The sequence below is a fragment of the Candoia aspera genome, chromosome 1, assembly GCF_035149785.1.
Source record: "Candoia aspera isolate rCanAsp1 chromosome 1, rCanAsp1.hap2, whole genome shotgun sequence".
NCBI classification, from domain to species: domain Eukaryota; kingdom Metazoa; phylum Chordata; class Lepidosauria; order Squamata; family Boidae; genus Candoia; species Candoia aspera.
This window is the reverse complement of record NC_086153.1, coordinates 87,485,216-87,509,074: the sequence shown is the minus strand read 5'-3', so window position 1 is coordinate 87,509,074 and position 23,859 is coordinate 87,485,216. Positions and strand designations below refer to the sequence as shown.

At 38.8% G+C, this 23,859-nt stretch overlaps 1 protein-coding gene across 4 annotated transcripts in view; it reads left to right on the top strand.

Moving 5' to 3' along the window:
• GRM1 (glutamate metabotropic receptor 1) overlaps nucleotides 1-23,859 on the top strand; it is a 180,490-nt gene that overhangs the window by 123,930 nt on the left and 32,701 nt on the right. For all 4 annotated transcript variants that reach the window (XM_063308947.1, XM_063308956.1, XM_063308974.1 and 1 more), the window contains exons 4-6: nucleotides 6,888-7,134; nucleotides 18,242-18,410; nucleotides 22,030-22,156. In XM_063308947.1, coding sequence (XP_063165017.1) covers nucleotides 6,888-7,134; nucleotides 18,242-18,410; nucleotides 22,030-22,156 — 543 coding nt within the window. The remainder of the gene's footprint in view (nucleotides 1-6,887; nucleotides 7,135-18,241; nucleotides 18,411-22,029; nucleotides 22,157-23,859) is intronic.

Sequence of the window (23,859 nt, the reverse complement as noted above, 5' to 3'; positions counted from 1 at the left end):
TAACTACTCAGATGATGGTTACAATGAAAAAAAAAGGGGGGCACTTAGAAAAAATCATTGACACAACAAAATATTGGATGAAAATGTCTTTGAAGATTTTTTTAAAAAACTAACACTTTGGGAAAAATATTTTACCTCCAAAATTTGGCAAAGGAGACAGTACAGATATTTAATATTGAAAAATAATATATTATTTTAAAATTAGATGATAAATAAATAAATGGAGAGCACCATAAGTCAGGTTAACTTGTAAGAATAGCTCCAGCTCTCTTGGGCAAGTACAGACCAGATCAATTTCTTGGGTGGGAGGCCACTAAAAATCCGATACAAGACCACTAATAAATTATATAAACAGACAGAGAGATGGATACACATACACAAACCCCTTTATTAGAGCAGGCAAGAGAAAGAGAAGTAGGATGGCTGATAAAAGAACCTGAGATGCCCTATATTAGGATCTTGAACAGTAACTATGAGTTGTTACACAGGCAGGATTTCAAGGTCAGGACCAAGGAGAGATCCAATAGTGTATTTTCATCCAGTCGTTCAACTGGTCCTGATTGATTGTTGTATGTTATTTCATAGTACTGGTTTTAATTTATTTTTATCTTATATTTTTGTATGGTCTCATATCCAATTCAAATAATAGTTCTGTAATTATGGTAAAGACAAATTACCCTACTACTGACTACTACCCTTTCTTTATAGAATGTAATTACACAGCTGAGTGCCCCAAATAGGCAATTTACTGAAGATCTGGAAGCTTGGTGGGGGATATTCCACAGGGTTTTCAGAATTACACTCTCTGAAATCCCTTCCTGTGATGCAGATGGCAGTGGCAGCTTCCTGGGATGTATATAATGAACATGAAGATCCAGCATGGATGGTCTCATCTGACAGGGAGCAGGGATCCCCTTTTTCTCAAAGCTGTTGCCACCAGTTTTGCAAGATGTTGTCTCTGATTCTGAGAAAAACTGACAGAAGTTTGTAATCAGCTTGCCTTTATATCTATTCAAGACCTTCACAAAACATTTGCATGAGAACAAGATGCTAGAACAAATGAACCCTGTGGCTCTTCCCCATGAAGGCTATTTGTAGTTATGCATACTTAGGTTGTCTCAGATCTCTTGCTACTTTCCTCTTGTGCATAGTTGATGCCATGCTGACTACATAAGCAGTGGCATTTCTCTTTGAAGACTGAAGTAGAGGAAAAGAATATTTTCTCCATAATGTCATTCTAAGGCTTTAACAAAGTTATCTAACTGCTGTTTTGTACATTGGGAAGAAAGGTGGATTGTTCATAACTTAGTGAGAAGCAGGAAATGAAATGTAAATGTATGGGGGGGGGGTCCCCTTGAAAGTAATTGCATGAACATGCTGTGCTTGTACCTTTCTCCCATGAAAAGGCCTACTGTGGCACACAATAGTTCTAAACACTATTTTTAATGTTTAAAAAAAATCAGAAAAGATAGTGCGCATTTCTGTTTCACTGTGGGTCTGCGCACTAAAATGGCAGTTGCAGCAGTGAAGAACAGGAATAAAATTTTATTTCTTTCCCAGGTTTAACCTGCCAAGAAATCTGGCTGTGTTTGGAGAATGTAGTACCTGTGGCCTGTGCAGCACAGTTTTCATACTCTTGAGGTTTAGGCCAACAGCTTCAAATGCAAACTTCATTTGACACTCCTTGCTGATACAGTGGCCTCTTCATTAAACAAGGTTTTATTTTTGGATAAAGGGCATTGTGCCATAGTGGGATATCTGTGTTTCAGATACCAGCTGCTTTAGAGGCACATTTCAAGAACCTGTAATTGTATTTTTAGTATGCCATAGAGAAATCTCTTTATCTACTGTGTAATTTCTTAAAACTATTTCAAAGTTAGAACTGACCTGCCTTGGCAGAGCATCCCTTAAGTACTACTACAAAGAGACCATTTGGTGACCAAGGCAAAGGACAAAAGAGCAGCGTGGGATTGTTTGCATCCCAAGGGCTGCATTCACAGTGACAAAGAACCACAGTTTTGGGATTTCAACAAACTCATAAGAGTGACTGATATGAGCACTCACCTCAGAGAAAGGTGGTAAGGTTCTGGGAGCAGAAAATAACAGACTATTATATATAGTACAGGAGCAGAAACAGCTATCCTCCAAAAGAGAATAATAGAGAAACTGAAGAATCAAATTAATATGCTCCTGATAAAATTAGTAGTTTTATCAAGACTATCTAAAAATAGTCTTGATAAAACTAATACTCCATTAGGTAGCTCAGACCAGGGAGGTAGTCTGGTTGTTTAATTGGGATGCAGGTTATTTGCTGTTAATCCAGCTGAAGTTTACCTTTCAATAGAAGAGAATATCTGTAGCTCATGGTTGAACTTTGGAGTCCTTGGTGCTCTCTGAGCTGGATTGTTTTGTTGCAAATGTTTCATTACCCAACTAGGTGACATCATCAGTGCATGTGGGTGTGGGATTTGCTCTCTGTTTATATACGGTAGCTTGCCCTGCCATGTTGGTGGTGGGGTGGTCTGTCCATGTGTTGTGAAATTAAGGAGTTTTCAGGCACTTTTTGATAAGTTCCATTTTGTTGGAAGATGTTGTATAGGCAGTCTGTTTCCTTTTTCTGGTGTTCTGGGTTGCTGCAGTGCATTTGTACTCATCTGAGTAATGTTCTTACACAGCTCCTCTCATGGGAGGTTGGGTTGTTACTTTGGTAATGGAGCACTTGGTTAGTGTGGGTTGTTTTTCGATAGACTTGCATTTCTAATTTGCTGTTGTTTTCTCTGTTGATGAGGATATCCAGGAAGGGTAGTGTGTTGTTGTTTTCCTCTTCCCTTGTGAATTTTATTCCTTTGAAGATGTTGATTGTTTTATGTGTCTTCTCTAGTTGTTCCGTTTTTATTATCACGAAGGTGTCATCTACATACTGGGGGTGCTGTAGTTTCTAGATGCTGCATTACAGTCTCCGCTATGAGTCCTAAGAGTGGGATCCCATGGGTGTGTTCCTCTGATTTGTTGGTATATGTGTCCATCAAACTGAAAGTAGGTGGTGAGGCAGAGGTCGGTGAGGTCCGTGATTCTGGGTATTTCGATCTTAGTGTATTTTGTTATGTCAGGTGTGTTCTGTAGTACTTCTGCCATGGATTATTTTGCTAGTTCTGGGTCTATGGATGTGAAGAGTGCTGTGACATCGAATGAAACCATAATTTACTCTTCTTGTATTTTTAGGTCTCTGATTTTCTGAAGGCAGTGTAATGGGGAGTTGATAGAGTATTTGCTTCCCTCTGTGAGATGTCCAAGATTCCTTTTATGTTCTGTAAAAAGCTTACCTTTCTAGGTAGGTGGCTCCCTTAGTTAGCCAGTGGCATTTTGTAATAATGGGACTAGGGTGGTAGTTTTAGCAGGTGGTAAGGATTCTTACTTAGGAACATTTCGCAACAAAAAGAAATAATGAATACAATGAGCTAAATCAGATTTCCCCACCCTGGCGACCTCCAGATGCGTTGGATTTCAGCTCCCATAACTCTTACTATGACTGGTGATTGTGCCTAAATCTGAACTCCAGAATATCTGGGAAGGCTACATTCAGAGTTCTGGGCATGAGCCTGTTACTCTATATTAGTTTGCAAGTATCAGTAATGTGGATATCCAATACTTTTTGCTAAATACTTTTACAGGAGACAAACATTCTGACATACCTGAATATGTAAGGTGGAATTAATCTTTATCTTCTCAGCTCTTGGTAGATTTTTAATTTTTTTGACTGATTATGGATATGCCAGTGAATTAAATGTTCATCTCTCGTATAATAATTTCTCAAAAGGAAGAAAAAGTGTTTACTGCAGCTCCTATGTAGGTTAAGGACCTGACACCTAATCTGTTCAAATACTGGCTACTGATCTTCTTTTCTTATCCTTCCCTGGTTAGTTCCAAAGTGTGGGTTGGCTCCCTTGTCTAAGCACACATCCCTAGCTAACATCAGGGAATGAATTAGTACAAAAACACTACACTGATCTTACAGTGATCTTGTTATTGCTGTTCTTATTCCTTCTTCTTAAAAATTTGGTCTCTCTTTTTTTTTCCTTAAATAGAGGAACTGATCCTAATGGTTAGAAAGAATGGCTATGAATGCACATGCTACAAATTGGAGTGGAAATAAGAATGACAATATGTAACAATGGAGTGTCAGGGGAGCATTTATGGGGAGAAATGATAGCCGTAGGACCATAAGAAAATTGAGATTTTTTTTTCTCATTACAATTTTACTTTGTCACCATGAAGTGACATTCTGAGGAACATTCTGGGCTCTTTGACATTGACCTAAGTATCCAGCCAGTGAGTTTTATCATCTCACTAAACTCTCTGCCTATCAAAGCTTTTGGGGGCATTAAGTATTGTATCTTCAAAGTGCATCTGGATAAATTAACTTTTTTTAGAAGAGGTAAGAAAGGTGTTTGATGTGCAATCCAGTATTTTATAAGTTTGCACTAGAAAGTCATCTAATTCTGACTGCAGTATCTGGCTGACAGAATCCTGCTCTTATTTAATGAGATCTGTTTCTTGACGCACTCAAAGGAATCTGATTCATACTTTGGTATCGTATTTATTAAGGAGTTGAATATTTCGGGAATCTTTTGAAAACAGCTTGTTGTTTCACAAGAAAGATACTTACTCTATTGATTCTTAGCCCACAATATATTAATGAATAATAAAGAACTGAGGTTAGTAATAAAAGTCCAGTCCTAGGACGGATGCATCTTTGATAGGCCTGATAAATATGATGAAACCAAATGGTTCTGCTACAGCTGAGCATCTTTGCTGGGACTCTTGTTGGCTGGCAGGATTGGGCTGTTAGTCATGTGAATTCACTTCCCAGTGCTACGGATACTCGTTGCATTTTTTCCCTTAAAAATTCTTTCATACGCAGCCACTGTATATGGGATATGTTCCCCTATGAAGCAATCGTATGGTGGCACATTCATTACACTTGACATGCAAATTCAATATTCATGAGTAATGCCACCATTTAGTTATAATTTCCTACTTAAGCAGCCATCTGACAGGAATAAATATGCCACTTGCATGGGAAATGCCCGAGCAATGTTGCTCAGACTTGGCAGCATGTGATTTCATCTTTCCAGCACCATATAAGGAAGTCAGTGCCATTCTAGAGTCAATTTGGGTCACTGGAGAACCATTGGTCTCCGAATTTCAAATATGACAAATGAACTGTACATATTGCTTCGCTGCAAACTGGTTTCTCAGAGAAAGGTCAGATCAAGATAACTCAGGCATAGTTATGAATGCTGAAATGCTTAATTAAGCTTTAATTATTGACTTTAGAAGGGTCTAACAGTCAAACCATCAACCTCCAAAATATAGCCGCAGTTTTCTTAAGGCAAGTTTTAAGGGTTGAAAAGCTATTCCGTCTTTGAACCATAGACGCAGGGAGTTTGCTAAGAACTTTGGGCCTTGTCTAGTTTAGACAGGAAACAGGCCTTCTCCTTCAGTAGTGCCAGTAATGCAGTATAGGATATATACTCATCTGGGACATTTGGTTCATGGTGAAAGAAATCCAGAAAAATATAGAACCATCAGGCCCTGGCCAAAATTTAGCCAATTGATGACAAATTTCAGGAGCATGGGCTCACCCACCCATTTTTAAATCCAAATAACCATATGGAGGTGAAATAACCTGGGAGATATAAGTAAATAAAATAGAGTGATGATGAAGGGAAGGCTAGTCATAAGCCCATCTTACCTGAGGAAATAGTCTCTTATTTCTATTAACTCGACCTTGACCATGAAACACCTTTTAGACCCTCTTCACCTGGACTAGCCTGCCCACATTTTGAGATTATCATCAGAGGCCCTTCACACTGACAAGCTGCCAAAGGATGTTAGATGGTCCATTCAAAAGGAGCACAGTTTGTTAATAGTTCTTCAACTCTGAAATTAGCTTCCATTGCCTATTGTTCAGGCTCTTGGAATAGGGATGCCATAACTGTGTTTCAAAAATCCAGATGTCCACTAGATGGCAGTAAAAGATACAGAAAATGCTAGTGCTTTATTGCCATCTACTGGTCATTTGGTTTTTTGCATCCCAGATATAGCAGTCCTATCTTGAACCTTTGAAATTCCCTCTGTTTTTGTGGGCTTTCCATTAAATTGTATGAGTAGATAAGCTCTTTTTCTAACAGCAGCAGACTGAATGTTGGTTGTTTATGTTTTGATTGCATTTTAATGTTTTACTGTTTCTTTTGTTATGGTGCCTTCAAGCAGCTCAGAGACAAGAGTCCTTGTTTGTCAAGGTCATTCCATGGTTTGCAATACCACTTCTCTGGTTGTTGCTTTAATTTTCTAGCCAGAATTACTTTGTGAACTAATCATTAAAGATTGTGCTGCAGTCAATAAAACCACCACTTTCATCACTTCAAGTTACAGTGTGCAGGATTTTAGAATAATTTAATCTCTACAACTGTTAGGAAGACATTGACTAATGCTCTCAAGATTGAGAATGTAAAATAATTAAATATCTAATTTTTACTTGTGCATCACTCCTATAAATTTTGATACTATGCAACAGCCTCCAGAACTGTTTTAGAAAATACATTGTCCCACATTATTTTAGAGCAGAGGAGTGGAATTTGTCATATTCAAATGCTGCTGAACAACAGGATGGCCAGTGGAAAGGATGTTGAAAGTCACCATTCAGTGACAAGTTGAGAACCAAAACCTGGTGGTTTGGGGGCGGGGGAATTTGAAGCAATGGTGGGATTTATTTAATTTACTTAAGCTACTGGCATCTAAAATATTGATTTCACTGCAGAAGAGCATTCTGAAAACAGTTTCATTTTCATTTTAGGGCTAACACTCTTGTCTTCTGATTACAGGCAATGAAAGCTTAGAAGAAAACTATGTCCAAGACAGTAAAATGGGATTTGTTATCAATGCAATCTATGCTATGGCCCATGGCTTACAAAATATGCATCATGCCCTTTGCCCAGGACATGTTGGACTGTGTGATGCTATGAAGCCAATTGATGGAAGCAAACTTTTGGAGTTTCTCCTAAATTCGTCATTCATTGGAGTATCAGGAGAAGAAGTGAGGATTGATGAAAATGGAGATGCTCCTGGAAGGTGAGACACTATGTGATAATCATCACTGTTTATACACCTTAAGTCCAAACATAAAAGTTTATATTCCTACTACTGTATATTATTCATATAGTGTGCCAACCAGCCACATAAGAACATTCCATGAAGATAATTAGAATTAGTAAAGAAAATCTGACACAAGCATGCTATGTGGACAATAAGGGTTTATTCTCTGCTTGTCTCATGACTAGTACAAGATGGCCTTATAAGGCCCTGACCTGTTCTTTGAGAAAAGAAATAGGGTAGTGGAGATATACTAGTTCACCAATATCAGTTATGTGCAGAAGTGGATTGGCCTGGTTGTGTGTGGCAAAGCAATTTGATTCATTCATTCATTCATTCATTCATTCATTCATTCATTCATTTCTTTCGAACTTATAAAAACAAACCATATGCAGCGTTCAAATTAAAGGGGGTGGGGGAAACTCACAAAGAAGATAGCAGAGTTATCTTCTTTTACCCCTGTTCCCCAAATCTGAGTTTACTATAAAATAGCAAAAGGAGCCTACAGTTATCTTTTACATATTATTAATAAAATCCCAGATGATAAATGGAACTAGTGCATACAGTATTACTTTCTTTTGAAAGCATGAATAAAAAGATCTGATTTAAGTTGGTGACTAAACCTGGTAAAACTATCATCTAATAAACATATTTTTGTCCCTGATAACAGCCTGCTTTCACTTCAGGGAACTTTCAGAGAAAGTCTTCTGAAGATGTTATCACCTACTAGATTCATACAGGAGTAAATCAGTTTTTTAGGTATCCGGGTCCCCAATCTATAAAGAAAAGTCAGTGCTTTGTATTTTGGCCTGGAAGAAATAACCTCAGCCAGCAGCTATTATTGTTGAGATTTCTAGACATTTGAGATGTTTATATCCCCACTGAACCTGCTTGCTGCCCCATCACTAATACTGAACCCAAATTAAGTTGGCGGGCCAGTTTACTTCTGTCCATGGAATGATTGGGGCACTCTCTTGCCTCTTCTCTCAGATAGGGAAAATTTGTATATTTGGGTCTGTCCCATTTTCCACAGTGAAAACAAGGTAGGATACAAAGAGTTTTAGGGGGGGAAAAAATAAGCCTTTTTCCAAATTCATTTTAAAGGAATGCTTTGAATTATTTAATTACATACAATGAAAAGTTGAGACTCAGTTGATGATATATAGGTTGAAAGTATTGTGGGCCTAATGGCTTTCAGTGCATACATTTTGTTTAAATACTCCTGGTTTAAAAAAAGAAAACTCAAAAAGGAGGGGATGGGATGAGTTGTAATGCTTTCTATACTGCACTTTCCTTGAAATAACAGGTCCACAGGCTAAAGTTCTTTCTTGATCCAGCATTGTCACTTATAGGAATCCTAGATGGTCTCAATGACCTTTGATATCTTTTACCACTTTTGGCTGATTCCCCAGTTGCAGCCATATGCAGATGGGAAGGATCACTGCTGTGTGCTGTATGCCAGACTGTTGTTAAAGATGACCCTGAATATTCATTTAATGAAGAATTTAGTTGCCGGAATCTTCACTAGTTGAGTTGTTCACCTTTCACTAATTCGGAAATAATGAGATTGGATGCGTGTTTGCTTCTTGCCTCCATTTAGGGGTGCTTGCTTTGACCCTGAAATAGCCTGTAGCCCAGATCCCTACAGGAATGCACCCTCTTCTACTTGTCTGCTCTTAGCTTAACAACTTCTGTCTAGATTCTTCTCTGAGTATCCATTAATATCATGCATTACTCCAGAATGCCCTCCCTAAAGATAATTTTATTAGTGGAAGGTTCAGAACTTCTGATTTGCTCCATCATTTTGTACCATTTTCATGTTTTTACTCTGCCTTTTATTCTGCCTAATTATTATACTCCATGTTTTTGTTATCTGCTCTTTTCACTATCTAGTGTTCAGTGTGAGTGAATACTTCTAGTCCCACTTTGGTATACTTTACAATTAAGAAATATTTCAAACATACACTCTTTGTGCAGAAGATCTGCAGGTAGAATCAAAAACTTCATTCATGGGTGTCATTTTTTTTCTTGAAGGAGAAGGATGAGGCATGGGTGAAGCTCTGTCAATTCTGCTGTTGTTTTTGCAGGAATGTCTGCAGAATTAATTGTCCTGGATTACAAGTGGAGCATCCATTTTGTTGAGGTGGATCAATATTAGACTACTGAACTAGGGAGTCTGCAGTACTCTGCCTAGTACATCAGGACTAGCATACTAAGATTTGAACTTTTCACTGCATTTTTTAATTTGGGGTGTGTGTGTGTATGTGTGTGTGTTGTGTTATTAAAGGTTCTTGATAAAAATATGTACACCTGCTTATTAAATAAAGCATTTGAGAGGCCACATACAGAATTTGGAGTAGTTGCATAAATACAGTGGCTTGGCAGTATTAGAAAGTAACTCTAGTTGCATTAATCCTGGAGGAAAAATGTTTGATACTATCAGCAGTATTCAGAACATCAACCAGGGCATCCTTCTAGGCCATCTATGGGTTCTGGGAGTTTGGGGCACCATTTTATGTTTCCACTTTTACCTAAGTGAGTGGTTCCAGTCAACCCTCAGGGAGGTGGGTAAGCACTCAAGTCCTTGGGAACTCCAGTGTGCAGTTCCTCTGGCTTCAGTCCTTTCCCAAATGTCATTAAACATTTATGTGAAACTGGTGGAGAAGGTTATCTGTTGGCTTGGGATAAGGTATAATCAATATGTTGATGATTCCCAGTTGTACACCACCTCCCGGATTGAGCAAGAGAGGCTGAAAAATTCCTGAACTACTGTCTGGAGGTTGTGAATATCTGGATGGGGTGAAACAAATTCGGGCTCAGTCCTACCATGATAGAGTTGCTGTGTGTCAATAAACATCTGGACAATCCAATATAATTAATTCTGATAGGGTCTCTCAGAGGAGTTGCACTCCCCCAGAAACAGGTGGTTTGTGATTTGGGAGTTATCCTGAACTTGCAGGATAACTCTTGCTCAAGCATCAAGTAGAAGTTGTGGTCAGGAGGACTTTTGCCCAGCATTGACTGGTGTACCAGTTACAAACTTACCAGGGTCATGATACTCTAGTGACAATAACTAAGGCCTTGACCATCACTCCTTTAGACTATTGCATTGTACTCTATGTGCAGCTGCCTTTGGAGATGACCTGGAAGCTGCAGCTGGTACAAAATCTGATGGTGAAATTACTGCCAGGACAATCTAGTCAATCTAGAATAACACCAATTTTGAAGTGGCTATATAGGTTAACAGTAAGGTTCTGGGCCCAATTTAACATGCTGATTATGATCTTTAAAACCCTGTATGGCACAGCACTAGGTTATATCAGAATAAAATCTGTCCATCAACTCCAGTCATCTATGGAGGGCCTGCTGTGGATCACATCCTTGTTAGGTGCATACGGTATGGACCAGATTGCAGGCGTTCTCAGTGGTGGCCTGATCCTTTGGGCCATCCTTCACTGGGTGGTATGGGTGGCCCCAACCCTTCATATATAGAGTCATATACAGTATATGAGATGGGCAGCTATATAAATTAGATAGATAGATAGATAGATAGATAGATAGATAGATAGATAGATAGATAGATAGATAGATAGATAGATAGACAGACAGACAGACAGACAGACAGACAGACCATAAGCAAGTGAAATCCATACTATTGCAAGCACTTTTAGCTTTTAAATGATTTGGCACCTTAATAAATGATTATGTGATGCTTTCTTTAAGCATGATGTTTTTTATATTATTTATTTTGTTCTTTCCCATCCAGGGTCTGATTGGATACAGTAGTTATAAATGTAAATAAATGAATAATCAAGACTGCTGATTTTTCCAATCCCTCCATTCAGTCTCTTTCACATCTTTCTCTGAAACGGTACCTTATGGTAATGAGTTCCTTCAGAACAGATAGGGATATGGCACAGAGGAATCCATTAAATATGAGAAATCAGCAAAAATCAGTTGTCTTGGATGTGAACAGAAATATGTGCAGCTAAGAACTATGCAACCTATTAAATCTGTCCCTGAACAAGATATCAAAGTATTAGGAGTACAGTATATGAATCATCTGTGATCTGATCTGAATTATTGATTTTATGAGTTGTGTGAATTTGATTCAAATATTGATTTGCTTCCACAAATTAAGTTGATTTGCTATGTGGAAGAGAATCAGCAGACTGAACTGATCCAATTCAAATGCTTGATTCAGTTCAAAATCACTTGAGTTGGGATGCAGTGATTTAATTTGATGCATTAAATTGAATTTGGAAAAAATCAATTTGAGGGATAATTCAATCAAATCATCTTTGAATTAAAAAATCTCTGAATCGGATCTTCACACAGCTCTGCAAAATGTTGGTTGTCATTAATAATCCACTGGAGTCTGATGAGAATGAGAGGTGTAATGCTCAGGTGTGCAAACTACTGGAAACTTGGAGTGGCTACTACATGGAACAGATCCAGAGGGGCACTTTGCTCATGAGGGCAGCATATCATTAAATGATTTTCATGGCCCTAAAGGTAAAGTCTCCTTGAGCAATGCATAAAAAAATAAATAGCAGCAGCTGGTACACAACAGAAAGGAACGACAATCAACTTACTGACGAGTATCAAAATATTTTCGAGGACTATTCCGATGATTAAACTTTTGTTTACATTTTGGCACATGTTTGTCCTGGTGCCTTTGGGAGGAGGAGTTGTTGCGGTGGGACTTGTTTTCTCTCTCTTTGCCTTCAGGGTACCATTTCTCACAATCAGTAGCAGAAGAATATATACTATAATTATTGTAGTTGGAAAAATTGAGTTTATATTTATAATTGCTTTGTAAATGTATTAAACAATAGTTTCTTTGCCAAGGGCACTGTTGTGCTTTCCAGAATTAGTTTGACAGAATTTTACTTGCTCTCCCTCAATACTGTTGGAGGCTCAGCTACCTGCCTGGCTTTTCTTAGTCCCACTTTATCATGGTGTAAAAGAAAAAAAAAACCCACTCCTTACTCTATATCCTTTAAGCTGATAGACAAAGCAGCTGCCCAGAAGAAAGCATGACTTTTGCAGAAAACATGCCTCACACTTAAGACTACAGGTAGTCCTCACTTAGCAACCACAATTGGGACTGGCAACTCAGTCACTAAGTGCTGCAGTTGCTAAGCAGAAAATCATGTGACAGTGATGGGCTTACGACCTCACTTCCCCTTCAATTGTTAAGTGAAGCAGTGTGGTTGCTAAGCAAAACATCATGTGACCGTGTCTTATGATTTTAATTCCACCTTCTCCATTAACTATGCTTTTTGCAAAGTGTGCAAATGGTGATCATGTGACCGCAGGATGCTGTGATGACCATAAATGTGATGATTGGTTGCAAAGTGGGTTTTTTTCACTGTCGTAACTTTGAACAGCTGCTGCATGAGGCAGTTGGTAAGTGAGGACTACCTGTACTGGATCTGGACTGCTACAATCCAGATGACCAGTAGATGGCAGCAAAGAAGTAGGCTTTTTCTTATCTCTTTGCTGCCATCTAGAGTGCTGCAGCCCAAATCTGTCCCTCTACTCTCACAATTTTTTTTCTTTTCCAAAAAAATAGAAAATAAAAATCACAGCTTCTGGTTGCAGTTTTCTCCTCATTCTGAATTTCAATCAAAACACTTCTCGGTCTGCCACCCACAACATATTTTTTTCCATCTCCATCTCTCAACTGCCTGCTTGTCTGTCTAGACTTGCTGGTGATTCCTCCTCCTTCTTTCTACTCTGCTCCATTAGCTTCAACGTCTTGTCACTCCTTCCTTTTGCATGGGTCTTGTTCCCTCTGATAAGCAACAGAAGAGCATGTTAGCTCCGAAAGCCTTTTGTGAGGCAGCGCTGTGAGCAGGGAATGCTTTCTGACAGCCTACAGAAGCAGGAGGGTGACTAGGTTGCTCTTGTGTAAGCACATCCTGGGCAGTGGGAGCCAAGAGACAGGAGGGCAGTTTGGCCCAGGCCTCAAGCTCATGCCCCAGTTATGGGTGCTCTTTAGATATTTGTTTGTTTGTTTTTATTTTTATTTATTTAGCCCCATTATTCTCAGTGTGCACTGTAAGAAATCTACTTAAGTCATGGAGAATATTGTTTAGACTTTCATCAGTTTAACAAAGACAGGTTGGGGGCATTCAAGTTGGATGGATCAGCTTTCTGTTTCTGGAAGGTGGGACATTTGTAGATTAAAACATAGAATGGGCTTCTCCTACATGTCAGTGGCAAAAAGGAGTAACATCTGCTCCACTCATATGGAAACTAAGCAGACAGATGCAGATGAAGAGATTAAAGGATCAATGGACTAGCAAAGTTTTAGCTGTGGGAGTAAATGTGCTTCCTCACTCCAAATCCATTTTGAACTGTACTGCCAAGTCTTTTACTCATTTCTTGTATTACAGTCAGCAGCTTGAAAATAGGAATATCTAGATGATGATGACGATGATGATGAAGAAGAAGAAGAATCATCCATGGCTTGTTTGTAAACCATCAAGGTTCCTTGGATCAGCCATAATATGAAGGCCCTTTTAAATGCAGCTTTCTTGCCAATATTATCTCATATTATAATCATTTAATTTTCGTATAAATTAGATGTACAGTTCTAAACTACCTTTCCTAGGAAAGTCAATATAATTTGACCTAGTTAGGATGAAGCAGGAGCTCCTTGCCAAAAACAAAGTTCACAGTCTATCCCTCAGGAGTCCCACAGATTAATAGACAACTAATAGAGTCACTTCCTTGTGCGATGGATGGCTATACAAATATAATCAATCAATCAACTGCTTGGACAAGACCAATGCAAACAGAGTTGGGAAAGAGACCCTGGGACAGCAACTAGCACTTTGGGACTGAAGGTTCTAAAGCTGGAGCTCTCAGAGTCCCAACTCAGTTGGAAGCAGAAGCTGGGTTTGTTTAGTTTTGTTGGAGTGCCATGTGAAAATCTAGACATTACATTTGTAAACCAGAGTTATAGTCTATGATCTGCAAATTAGCTGAGTATGGTTTGTTCAATAGATCATAGTTAAAAAAACCCATAATCAATTAGTAGAAGTTGGTCTTTGCAGAATTCTTATTCATGAGGAGGCCCTTATTCATCAATACATCTACATTTTTGTACTGAAATGCACTATTTGATGTCAGCGCTGTCTACGAATATGGAAAGGCTCAACTTCCTTTTCAGAATCAGAGGATCTCAAGGGAGCAAGGGTCCCTTAAGGGATCAAAATCCCCAAGGTTTTCAAAAGCAAGGGGCTACTTTGAAGAGGAGTCCCCAACAAGGATTTCACTGTGGAGTCCTTGGTGCTCTCCCGACTTGCTTGTTTCCTTGCAGATGTTTCATTACCTGACCAGGTGACATCATCAGTGCGAGTGTGGGGTTTGCTCTTTGTTTATATACAGTAGCTTGCCTTGCCAGTGGGGGTGGGGGGGTGGTTTTCTCCTTGGTAGTTCCTTGCTTAGGGTGTTGTTTTCTGCTTGATTGTTTGTCTGGTGTTAATCTCTGCTTATCTGGATATAGGCTGCTGGAGAGGATGTGTCTGGTCTTTTTGTTTTCTTCTTAGCTTTCTTATTGTCCCTTTTGGATAGTGTGTAAATGTGGTTTATTTCTATGTGTTTATTGATGGCTGATATGTCTGAGTGCCAAGCTTCCAGGAATTTCCTAGTGTTTTTGGATTTGGCTTGGTCTAGGATGCTAATAATTTCCCAACTAAAACTGTGGTGGAGTCTGTCCATGTATTGTGAGATTAAGGAGTTTTCATCGTGTCTTCTGACTGCTAGCTGGTGTTCATGGATGTGCTCTGCTAGTCTTCTGCCTGTTTGTCCTACAGAGTGGCTGTTCCAGTCCTTACACTGTATGTGTAGATGACTCCTGACCTCTAATCTGCTGTTGTTTCCTCTGCTGATGAGGATATCCAGGAAGGGTAGTGTGTTGTTGTTTTCCTCTTCCCTTGTGAATTTTATTCCTTTGAAGATGTTGATTGTTTTATGTGTCTTCTCTAGTTGTTCCGTTTTTATTATCACGAAGGTGTCATCTACATACTGGGGGTGCTGTAGTTTCTAGATGCTGCATTACAGTCTCCGCTATGAGTCCTAAGAGTGGGATCCCATGGGTGTGTTCCTCTGATTTGTTGGTATATGTGTCCATCAAACTGAAAGTAGGTGGTGAGGCAGAGGTTGGTGAGGTCCGTGATTCTGGGTATTTCGATCTTAGTGTATTTTGTTATGTCAGGTGTGTTCTGTAGTACTTCTGCCATGGATTATTTTGCTAGTTCTGGGTCTATGGATGTGAAGAGTGCTGTGACATTGAATGAAACCATAATTACATCCATCTATTTTTAGATCTTTGATTTTCTGGAGTCACCATAGTGCGGAGTTGATAGAATACTTGCTCCCCTCTGTGAGATGTCCAAGCTTTTTTTTTTTGTTCATGTTTGTCTTACTTAAATGAGTATCATTGCAAATTGGGTATTTTTTACAAGTACACAGCAACTTATACTGCTATCTTACTGACATCTCTAAACAGGTCATTAATCAAGTGTATAGTATTTTTATTTCCCTAGTTACAAAATGTATTTTGAACATTTACCACTGACATTAACTGATTAGTACAATATTAAGCACACTTCTGAATTTGAGCTATAAGCTATTGAACAAACTTTAGGGAGAAAAATCTGAATTGGAACCTTAAAAATTATAGTTCATTGCTATTTAAATATCCATTTAACCATGAGTGATAGAGGTTTTGCCTCACTATTATTTTCTTGCTTATGAAAATCAATTTGTCTGTATAATTTATACAAGTTACCCAGAAGACAACATGTACTTACTTTGCATTTTTTACTCTTTTTAATACATCACCATGTTTTATTTATTCACATCTCCAGATTGTTAATTATTTCTCATAAAGCATTTTTTCACTTGCTTTTCACTTGGCATTTTATAACAAGAAATCTTTGATTGCCTTGAGTGGAGTGAATTAGATCTGGCAGAGAAGGCATATTGCAGATACCATCTGCTAGGGACTTACATTTGGTGGGACCCAGGAGGCGGGCCTTCTCTGCCATGGCACTCACCTTATGGAACATTCTTCCCCCTGAAGTCAGGTTAGCTGCATCCCTGTTAATATTCTGGAAGTCCCTCAAGACCTGGTTATGTCACCAGGCTTGAGGGTCCCAGGAAACCAGAGACATTCTATGATGGCTCCATTATTGTGGTTGATATATTTACTCTCTCCATGCCTTGTGCTTTGTATATTTTTAATTTTTATAATATTTTAATTTTTATAATGATTTTTATATTTTTATAATGATAGTTTTTATATATTGTTGTTTTATTTAATTGTTGTATGCTGCCCAGAGTCACTCCCTGTGAGGTGGGTGGCTGTATAAATTTGATCAATCAATCAATCAATAAAAATTAGCACATTTCTCAGTATGCATTCCCAATAATTCCACACAAGTTAAATGTGCTCTCAAAATCCAGAAGACTATCTCTGATATTGAATAGAATTCTCACTTCAGCACTGATAACAGGGATAAATCATTACATACAAGCCCACAATTATTATGTGTAAGCCCTACCAGGTAAATATGACCAGGAATCAATTCCACAGGAAGGCTAAAACTACTTTTATTGAAATTGGTTATAATAAAGAACCTTGCAAGGCTAATTGTGCTGTACCTCCATCCCTTCTTATACACATGTGAATTAGGAGGTATCTGAATCTCTTCTGCATATTTTCTGCTTGTTGTGGACTTAAGATATGTTTTTCTTGATCACTTTGGTAACGATCTCACAGATATCAGTCAAGGTCATCTTCCTTACTCTCTACATCATGTTTTCAATATAATAATAAAGCAATAGTCAACTGTCCCAGGAAATGTAGAAGTTCACATTTATATCCTATTGCAATCATAAGACTCTTGGCAGCTCACAAAAATAAGAGTAATAGTACATAAGAACATAAATACAGAGTAATAGTACATAAGAACATAAATACAGTTTAAACCTCCGAACAATACATAGCATCAGGCCTCAACAGCTCTCTAGAAAAACTCTATCTTCAACTTTTTGCAGAGAGCAGATGACATTGGAGACCAATGAACCTCCAATGGGAGGCCATTCTAGAGGGCCTGTCCAATCACCAAAAAACAAGCCCTCCAGGCTGATCTCCGGAAAATGGGGAACAACCAGCTGCTTCTCCTGGCATGATTAAAGTGGCCAAGCTAACTCTAGTGATCCCCTGGGCCACTCCATTTTGTATCAACTGAAGCTTCTGGGTGGTCTTTAAAGGCAGCCCCACCTAGAATTCATCGCAGTTATCTAATTAGTTGGTGATGAGGGCATGAGCCACAGTAGTCAGGACATCCCATCTCAAGGCCACAAAGCTGGGCAAAGACACCTCCCCCCACATCACAGTCTCCACCTGCTGATTCTTCAGGAGCTGCAATTCCAGGAGGATCCCCCAGTCACAGACCTGCTCCTTCAGAAGATGTAAAAGAACCCTGATGTACAGTAGCTCAGTCTTGCTAGGATTCAATTTAAACCTATTCTCTCCCATCCAGACCCACACAGCTCTCAGGCATTGGGACAAAACTTGGACGGCATCTCCACCCCAGGGCCATGATGTACAGTTGGGTGTCATAAGCGTATTGATAGCACCAGACCCTGAAACACTGGATGATCTCCCTCAATGGCTTCATGTAGATGAGTTTTCTTTTATGCCCGGTCTGGCCCAGCCCAAGGACTTCATTTCCCTAAATTGACTATAGTAGACTGAAGGGACATGGTGGCCAGAACATTTTTCTCTAAGTTCGGCATTTGCCTGAAAAGAAGGATGGATGGATGTTACCTAGTTGGGTAATAAAATGCCTGCAAGCAAACAACCAAGCTCAGAGAACACCAAGAACTCCACAGTTCAACCCTGAGCTACATAAATTCTCTTCTATTGGAAGAATGGATGAAGTTAAATTGTGTATTGGCAGGAAAGGGCTTACTTTATTTTGTCGGAAGGGGGGAGAAGAGAAGGAGTTGTTAATGCTTTGGGCAGTTTTTTTAATTAGACATTTTTCTTTCTGTTCTCTAGATATGACATCATGAACCTGCAACATATAGAATCTAACCATTATGATTATGTCCACATTGGGACCTGGCACGAAGGAGTCTTGAATATTGATGATAACCGAATTCAAATGAACAAAACTGAAATGGTCCGGTCTGTGTGTAGTGATCCCTGTTTGAAAGGTCAGATCAAGGTAACTGCTCCTATGGAGGTTGAAGATTGGATGACATGAATACTTAACCTCTATTAATCTGTGTACAATTGTGTTAGATTAAGGAAAAATTGTTAATCATAGCAATAAACGAATTCTTATTATGCTTAGAATAAAATGTACAAAATAATCACATCTGTATTGCAAATTTCCTCTACCAGGAATCACACAGTCCACCTTTTGGGGGAGACATTGGTAGTGAATTATGACTTGATATCTCACGTTCAGTGGCTATTCAGGACACCTCCAGGTGGGATTTAGGAATACTGAGTTAGATAGATGAATGATCTGGCTCCAGTTAAAGCAGCTTACAAGACAGATAGAACAGAGTAAGAAAAGAAAGTAGAAATTGTTACTTTTTTTCACTTGTTAAATTGAAGTTATTCTACTTGAAAGGCTGAGAACAGATGGATTTTAGTTTAAAACTAGGGTGCCAATTGATTTTTTTTAAGTGGCTCTCAGATCTAAATTTTATATGCTTCACTGATGAGGAAGAGACAGCATAGAGCATGGATGGACAGCAGGAAGGTAGAATGTAGAGTTTAGCAGGCCTTGAGCAAAAAATAGGGAATTATGTTTGGTTGGCAATGGGTTAACAGATTATTTGGACTACAAGTGGAAATATTCATTACACAAACAACAGTACTTTGATACCATAGAATGTTAAAAGAATGGCATAACAATATTTAGAATGTTTCAGGAATTTTTTAAATTAAAGTTTTAATCTGTAAAGTAACTAAAATTATTTCTAAGGTACCTCATGGTTTTCTTTGTCCCATCCTTCCTGGAGCTCCTTTTACCAGTTTGCTGAGAGCTGCATAAGAGGTGACTGAGTTAAGATCTTAATTCTGGATTCTAGTTTTCTGTGTACACATTCCACCTATTCTAAATGAAAAGGATGTGATGATACTACTTTAAGAAAAAAGTATGCAATTAATTTAAGGAGTGTGTCAGAACAGAAGCAAAATGTAGATGTTTTACTTGACCCAACCAGGTTTGGACTTTATAACCAAATGCCTGGAAAGAAATCTGTAGTTTGGAAGACAGAAGAATGGTTTGGAGAGTCCTCCCACCCCCATTGTAATAGCTGTGTATCCATTTGAAGCATCCTTCAAATTTATGAGGTTTAAAAGCATTTTTTTCCAATAAAAATAATAGTTCAGAGATGCCCATTTGAAAGGAAAATGTGATTTAGAACATACATTTGTGCCTTCGTAGCACTGCCAGGAATGCCTTAAATCAGCTGCATCTTTTTCTGGGCTCCTGCCTCGGCCCTCCATGGCTGACACTTGATCCTGGGAAAAGACACATTGGTTTTAGGTATTCCCAGGTGCTCTCACATTTTGCCCTTCAAATCCAGAATATCACACAGCCCTGAAAAATAATAAACATTTTATTCCAGGAGTCTTGTTTGCAGGACAATTTTTGTTGAGGAAAATAATAATGATAAATGTGGAATCTCCATTGTGTTTTATTCCAGATTTTGTAGTATATATGGCCTCATTTTTCTTCTTACTAGATTTCCTAACCCCTACCTTAAGAAATGCAGTATATCATGGCAATTTGTTTAGCTGTTCTTCTTCTGTTTAAATCACATCATGTCACCAGCAGGGACATTTAATCTCAGAGATCTTGGACACAATTGCAGTATTCAAGTCTTTCCTTCAGGGTGTTTTCAAACACTGATTCTGTCATGTTTTTATTCAGGAGTATTATCTCCCCTAAGGACACTACCAAATGAAATATTTTTGTCCCATAGCTACATTTTGGGCTACCATCTATTCCTGCATTTTTAATGGCACCTAGATTTCTTGAGGATAATATTTATAACCCCAGCTTGAAAAGTTTCTCCTGCTGATCTGATGGTCTTTGGCGAGGGGGGACTGGCAAGGGAGGGAAGGGGTGTCTTCATTGAATGGCAAATGTGGATTTCTTTATTTACTTCAAAAAATGTTAGTTGGGACCTTCATGCTCATTCTGTTGAGTAGATCCTAATTCTCCACCTCCTGTCCTATCTTAATGGCATTACTAGGGTAGTGGTGCTGCCACAATTACTCTTTTACAAAACCTGTTTAGTCATAGTTACAAGTTACTTTGGAAATGAGATATTCTTCTTAAAATATACTGTCATCCAGTTTCAGTATGTCTCCTATCACATTCTGCTTCTGCAATCCTATTTGTTTCACAAACGTTATCTCTTTCGTCTTCTAACAAGTGGTTGGCTCTCTGTTTTTGAATAAAGGAATGTAGCCAGAGTCTTCTGCTTTATTAAACAGACTTTCTGCAGGCTTTTCTGAATGAACAAACCATATCATATGTCTATAATATAAAATTTACTGAACAACACAGTGCCTAACTAAGTTATATAACTCCAATCTCCCTACATGGAGACTGAAACATACACTACATACTACATTTCCTCTGTGCTCCCACATCACAGGCAGCTTTGAGCCACAAACAAAATCTCTGCGAACAAAATCTCTACCTGCTGACTCCATTTGTATCTAGGTAAACGCAATTTGCCACCCACCATGCTCATGTGGCATGAGAGAAGAAAAAAAGTCACAAGAATCAAAGAATGGGTAGAAAGTTAGCCTGTCAGAACAACTGTTCCACAGAGGTGGCAGGGGATGGCTGATAAAAAGCTGCAATGTTAAAGAATGGGGGGGGGGAATTGCCCCTCAAAGTGAAATATCTATTAGTAACACTTTATTTGCTCTTTCCTATAACATTGGATTCTTCTTTTTAGTTCAGTGAGAAAAACAAAGGGCCTGCACTATTAGATTTCCAGAAGTGGATGATTCTAATCTTTGCGGTAGAGACCAAACTAAACCCACCTGACCTGTGCCTCTCAATCAAAATCTTATTGTCTCCTCTTGAATTTATTAGTCCATCTTCTATCTGAGAGGAGGGGACAAGTAAGCAGGCTGCAACTGAGGATACTGACCTTGCTTCAGATAAAGGTGTTGGACAGGTGTCAGCCAGAGCTTCTTTATGCCAGTAGATGGACTCTAATGAGGATTCAAGTGCAAAATCTTTTTTATACATTAGAAACTACCTAATACGCAGGTAGGATGCAGTGAAGTTTAAATCATGATAGATTGTTGGGGGTTGTATCAATTCTTTTACTTACCAACTGCACTTGACTTACTAAGTGGTCCTATGTTGCAACAGACAATTAGTCTCTTTAGCTCTGCTTGTTTCTGACTATGTAATAGGCTAGTGTACTTATTATGGATGAGAGTTATGGACAAACTTGATTGCCAATAGTTTTAGGATGGGGTCTCTTCTGGCTGTACTACCTTGGCTCCTTTTTCAGGTGACGCCAGGTAGGTAGGTCTGGGACCATTAGAATGAAAGCCTTGGGATCTGTCACTGAGCTACAGCTCCTTCAAAGCCTGAAGCACTCAGTTTTTATTTACAAAAGGTCTGTTTTAGCCCAGACAAGTTGAGACTTGAATACAAGTTTTAAAATTTACCCATCGCTATTACTTTCTGGGACTGTATTCATAATGTCATACACTATATTGCCAGAGAGATACCATATTCAGATGCCATATTAGAAGATTTCCACCTAAAAAATTCTCTAATTTTGTTGTAGGTTATAAGGAAGGGAGAAGTGAGTTGCTGCTGGATTTGTACTGCTTGCAAGGAGAATGAATTTGTGCAAGATGAGTTCACATGCAAAGCCTGTGAACTAGGATGGTGGCCTAATGATGAGCTGACAGGTATGAACAACTCTTTACAATAACCGTCTATCAATACTTCCAAAATAAGAATGTTTATTTTACTTACTTACTTACTTATAAAACTTTTATCCTCCATTTTCCTTCTTAAATACAATTTCAAAGCAAGGTTGGCTTTGGATACGCTGCAAAAGCAGAATGCCTGGATAGTCACAAAAGTATGTGTCTGATTACACATACAACAAAAATCCATACAGATGGTCCTCATTTAGCAACTGTCTTGTTTAGCAACTGATCACAATTATAACAGTGATGAAAAAGTAACTTTGCAACCAATCCTCACATTTATGACATTCATAGGTCTGTAAAGCAAAGGAAAACTGAAGTAAGATTACAAGCATAGTCATAGTTTCACTTAGCAACCGCTTTGCTTAACAACTGAGTTGCCAGCCCCAATTGTGGTCACTAAATGATGACTACCTGTATATGCACACTTCTATATGGGGAAAATTTCAGGCATTTTCCTCTGGGCAATTGTGATCCTATGAGGAGAGAGAAGTGGGAGCACATTCCTCCTGTTGCATGTTTCCTGATTATATAACATTCATAGCCACTGGGAATTAGGAACTGTCAGCCCTTCAAGGTAGTCCAGACAAGAAACACAAACCATGAGTATTAACACTTCCTTTACTGTAAGGTTACAGTAACAGAATCTTGCAAATCTAAAAGTACCTCTCACCTCCTTACTTTTACTCTCCCGAAAACTAGAGACGCTTTCTCTACCCTCACCCTCCTTCAGTCTCAGATTTCATTTATCAGACCATTGTCTGGGCTGCAGCTCTTCCTCCTATCTCCCAAGGTCATTCCCACATACCATTACAGGAACATTTCTTACCAGTCCTTAAACAACTCCATGGCCTTCCAATTCATTTTTGAACACAGATGAAAATGGAAGTTAAGTTAAACAGCTCAGAGGTTGGTATGATATGAAACAGTGAGCACTCTACAACCCAGTGGGTTTGCAACACATACCAAGCTGCTAAAAATCCAGGTGATGCTTACCTCTGATCAATCACATTTACATTCACACTGTACTTCCTAGGGAGAGAAAAGATGAAAGAGAGAGGGTTTTGCTTCCAGTTGCTGTTCATATCTCCTCCCTACTCCACCCCAAGAATGACACAGAAGAGAGCTGTGTGTACTTTCTGCCTGCTGCTCAGGCCCTCTCACTTTATGGTTCGGGAGCCAATATGGCACAGTGGTTAAAATGCTACACTACAGCTACAAGTGGGGAAACACAGGGTCCCTCAGCCATGAAAGTTCACTGGATGGCTTTGGATCAGTCACTATCTCTCAACCCAAGCAACCTCACAACGTTTTGGTAGGGAAAAATATGAACAGAGATTGCTATTCCTGATAGTTCCTGGAGGAAAGGTGGGAATCTAGGAATGTTCGCAGCAATACCTTCACTAGGGATTTTGTGTGTGTGCACACTGCTGTTAGTTACACCACCCTGGAAACTATAAATAATTTGAATTGATAATTTTCTTTAAAAAAAAGAAAGAACAACTGACAATTATGTATGATAGCCAGATCATAACCTCCAGGTTATACAATTGCTATGCTCCTGTGTATTCTTAAGAGTTTAAAATTTACAGTTATTTTTCACCACATGTACCATTATGCTTGCAAAGAGTGGCATTGAGATTATTGGAACATTGTGAGGGAGTAAAACTGTAGGTGGC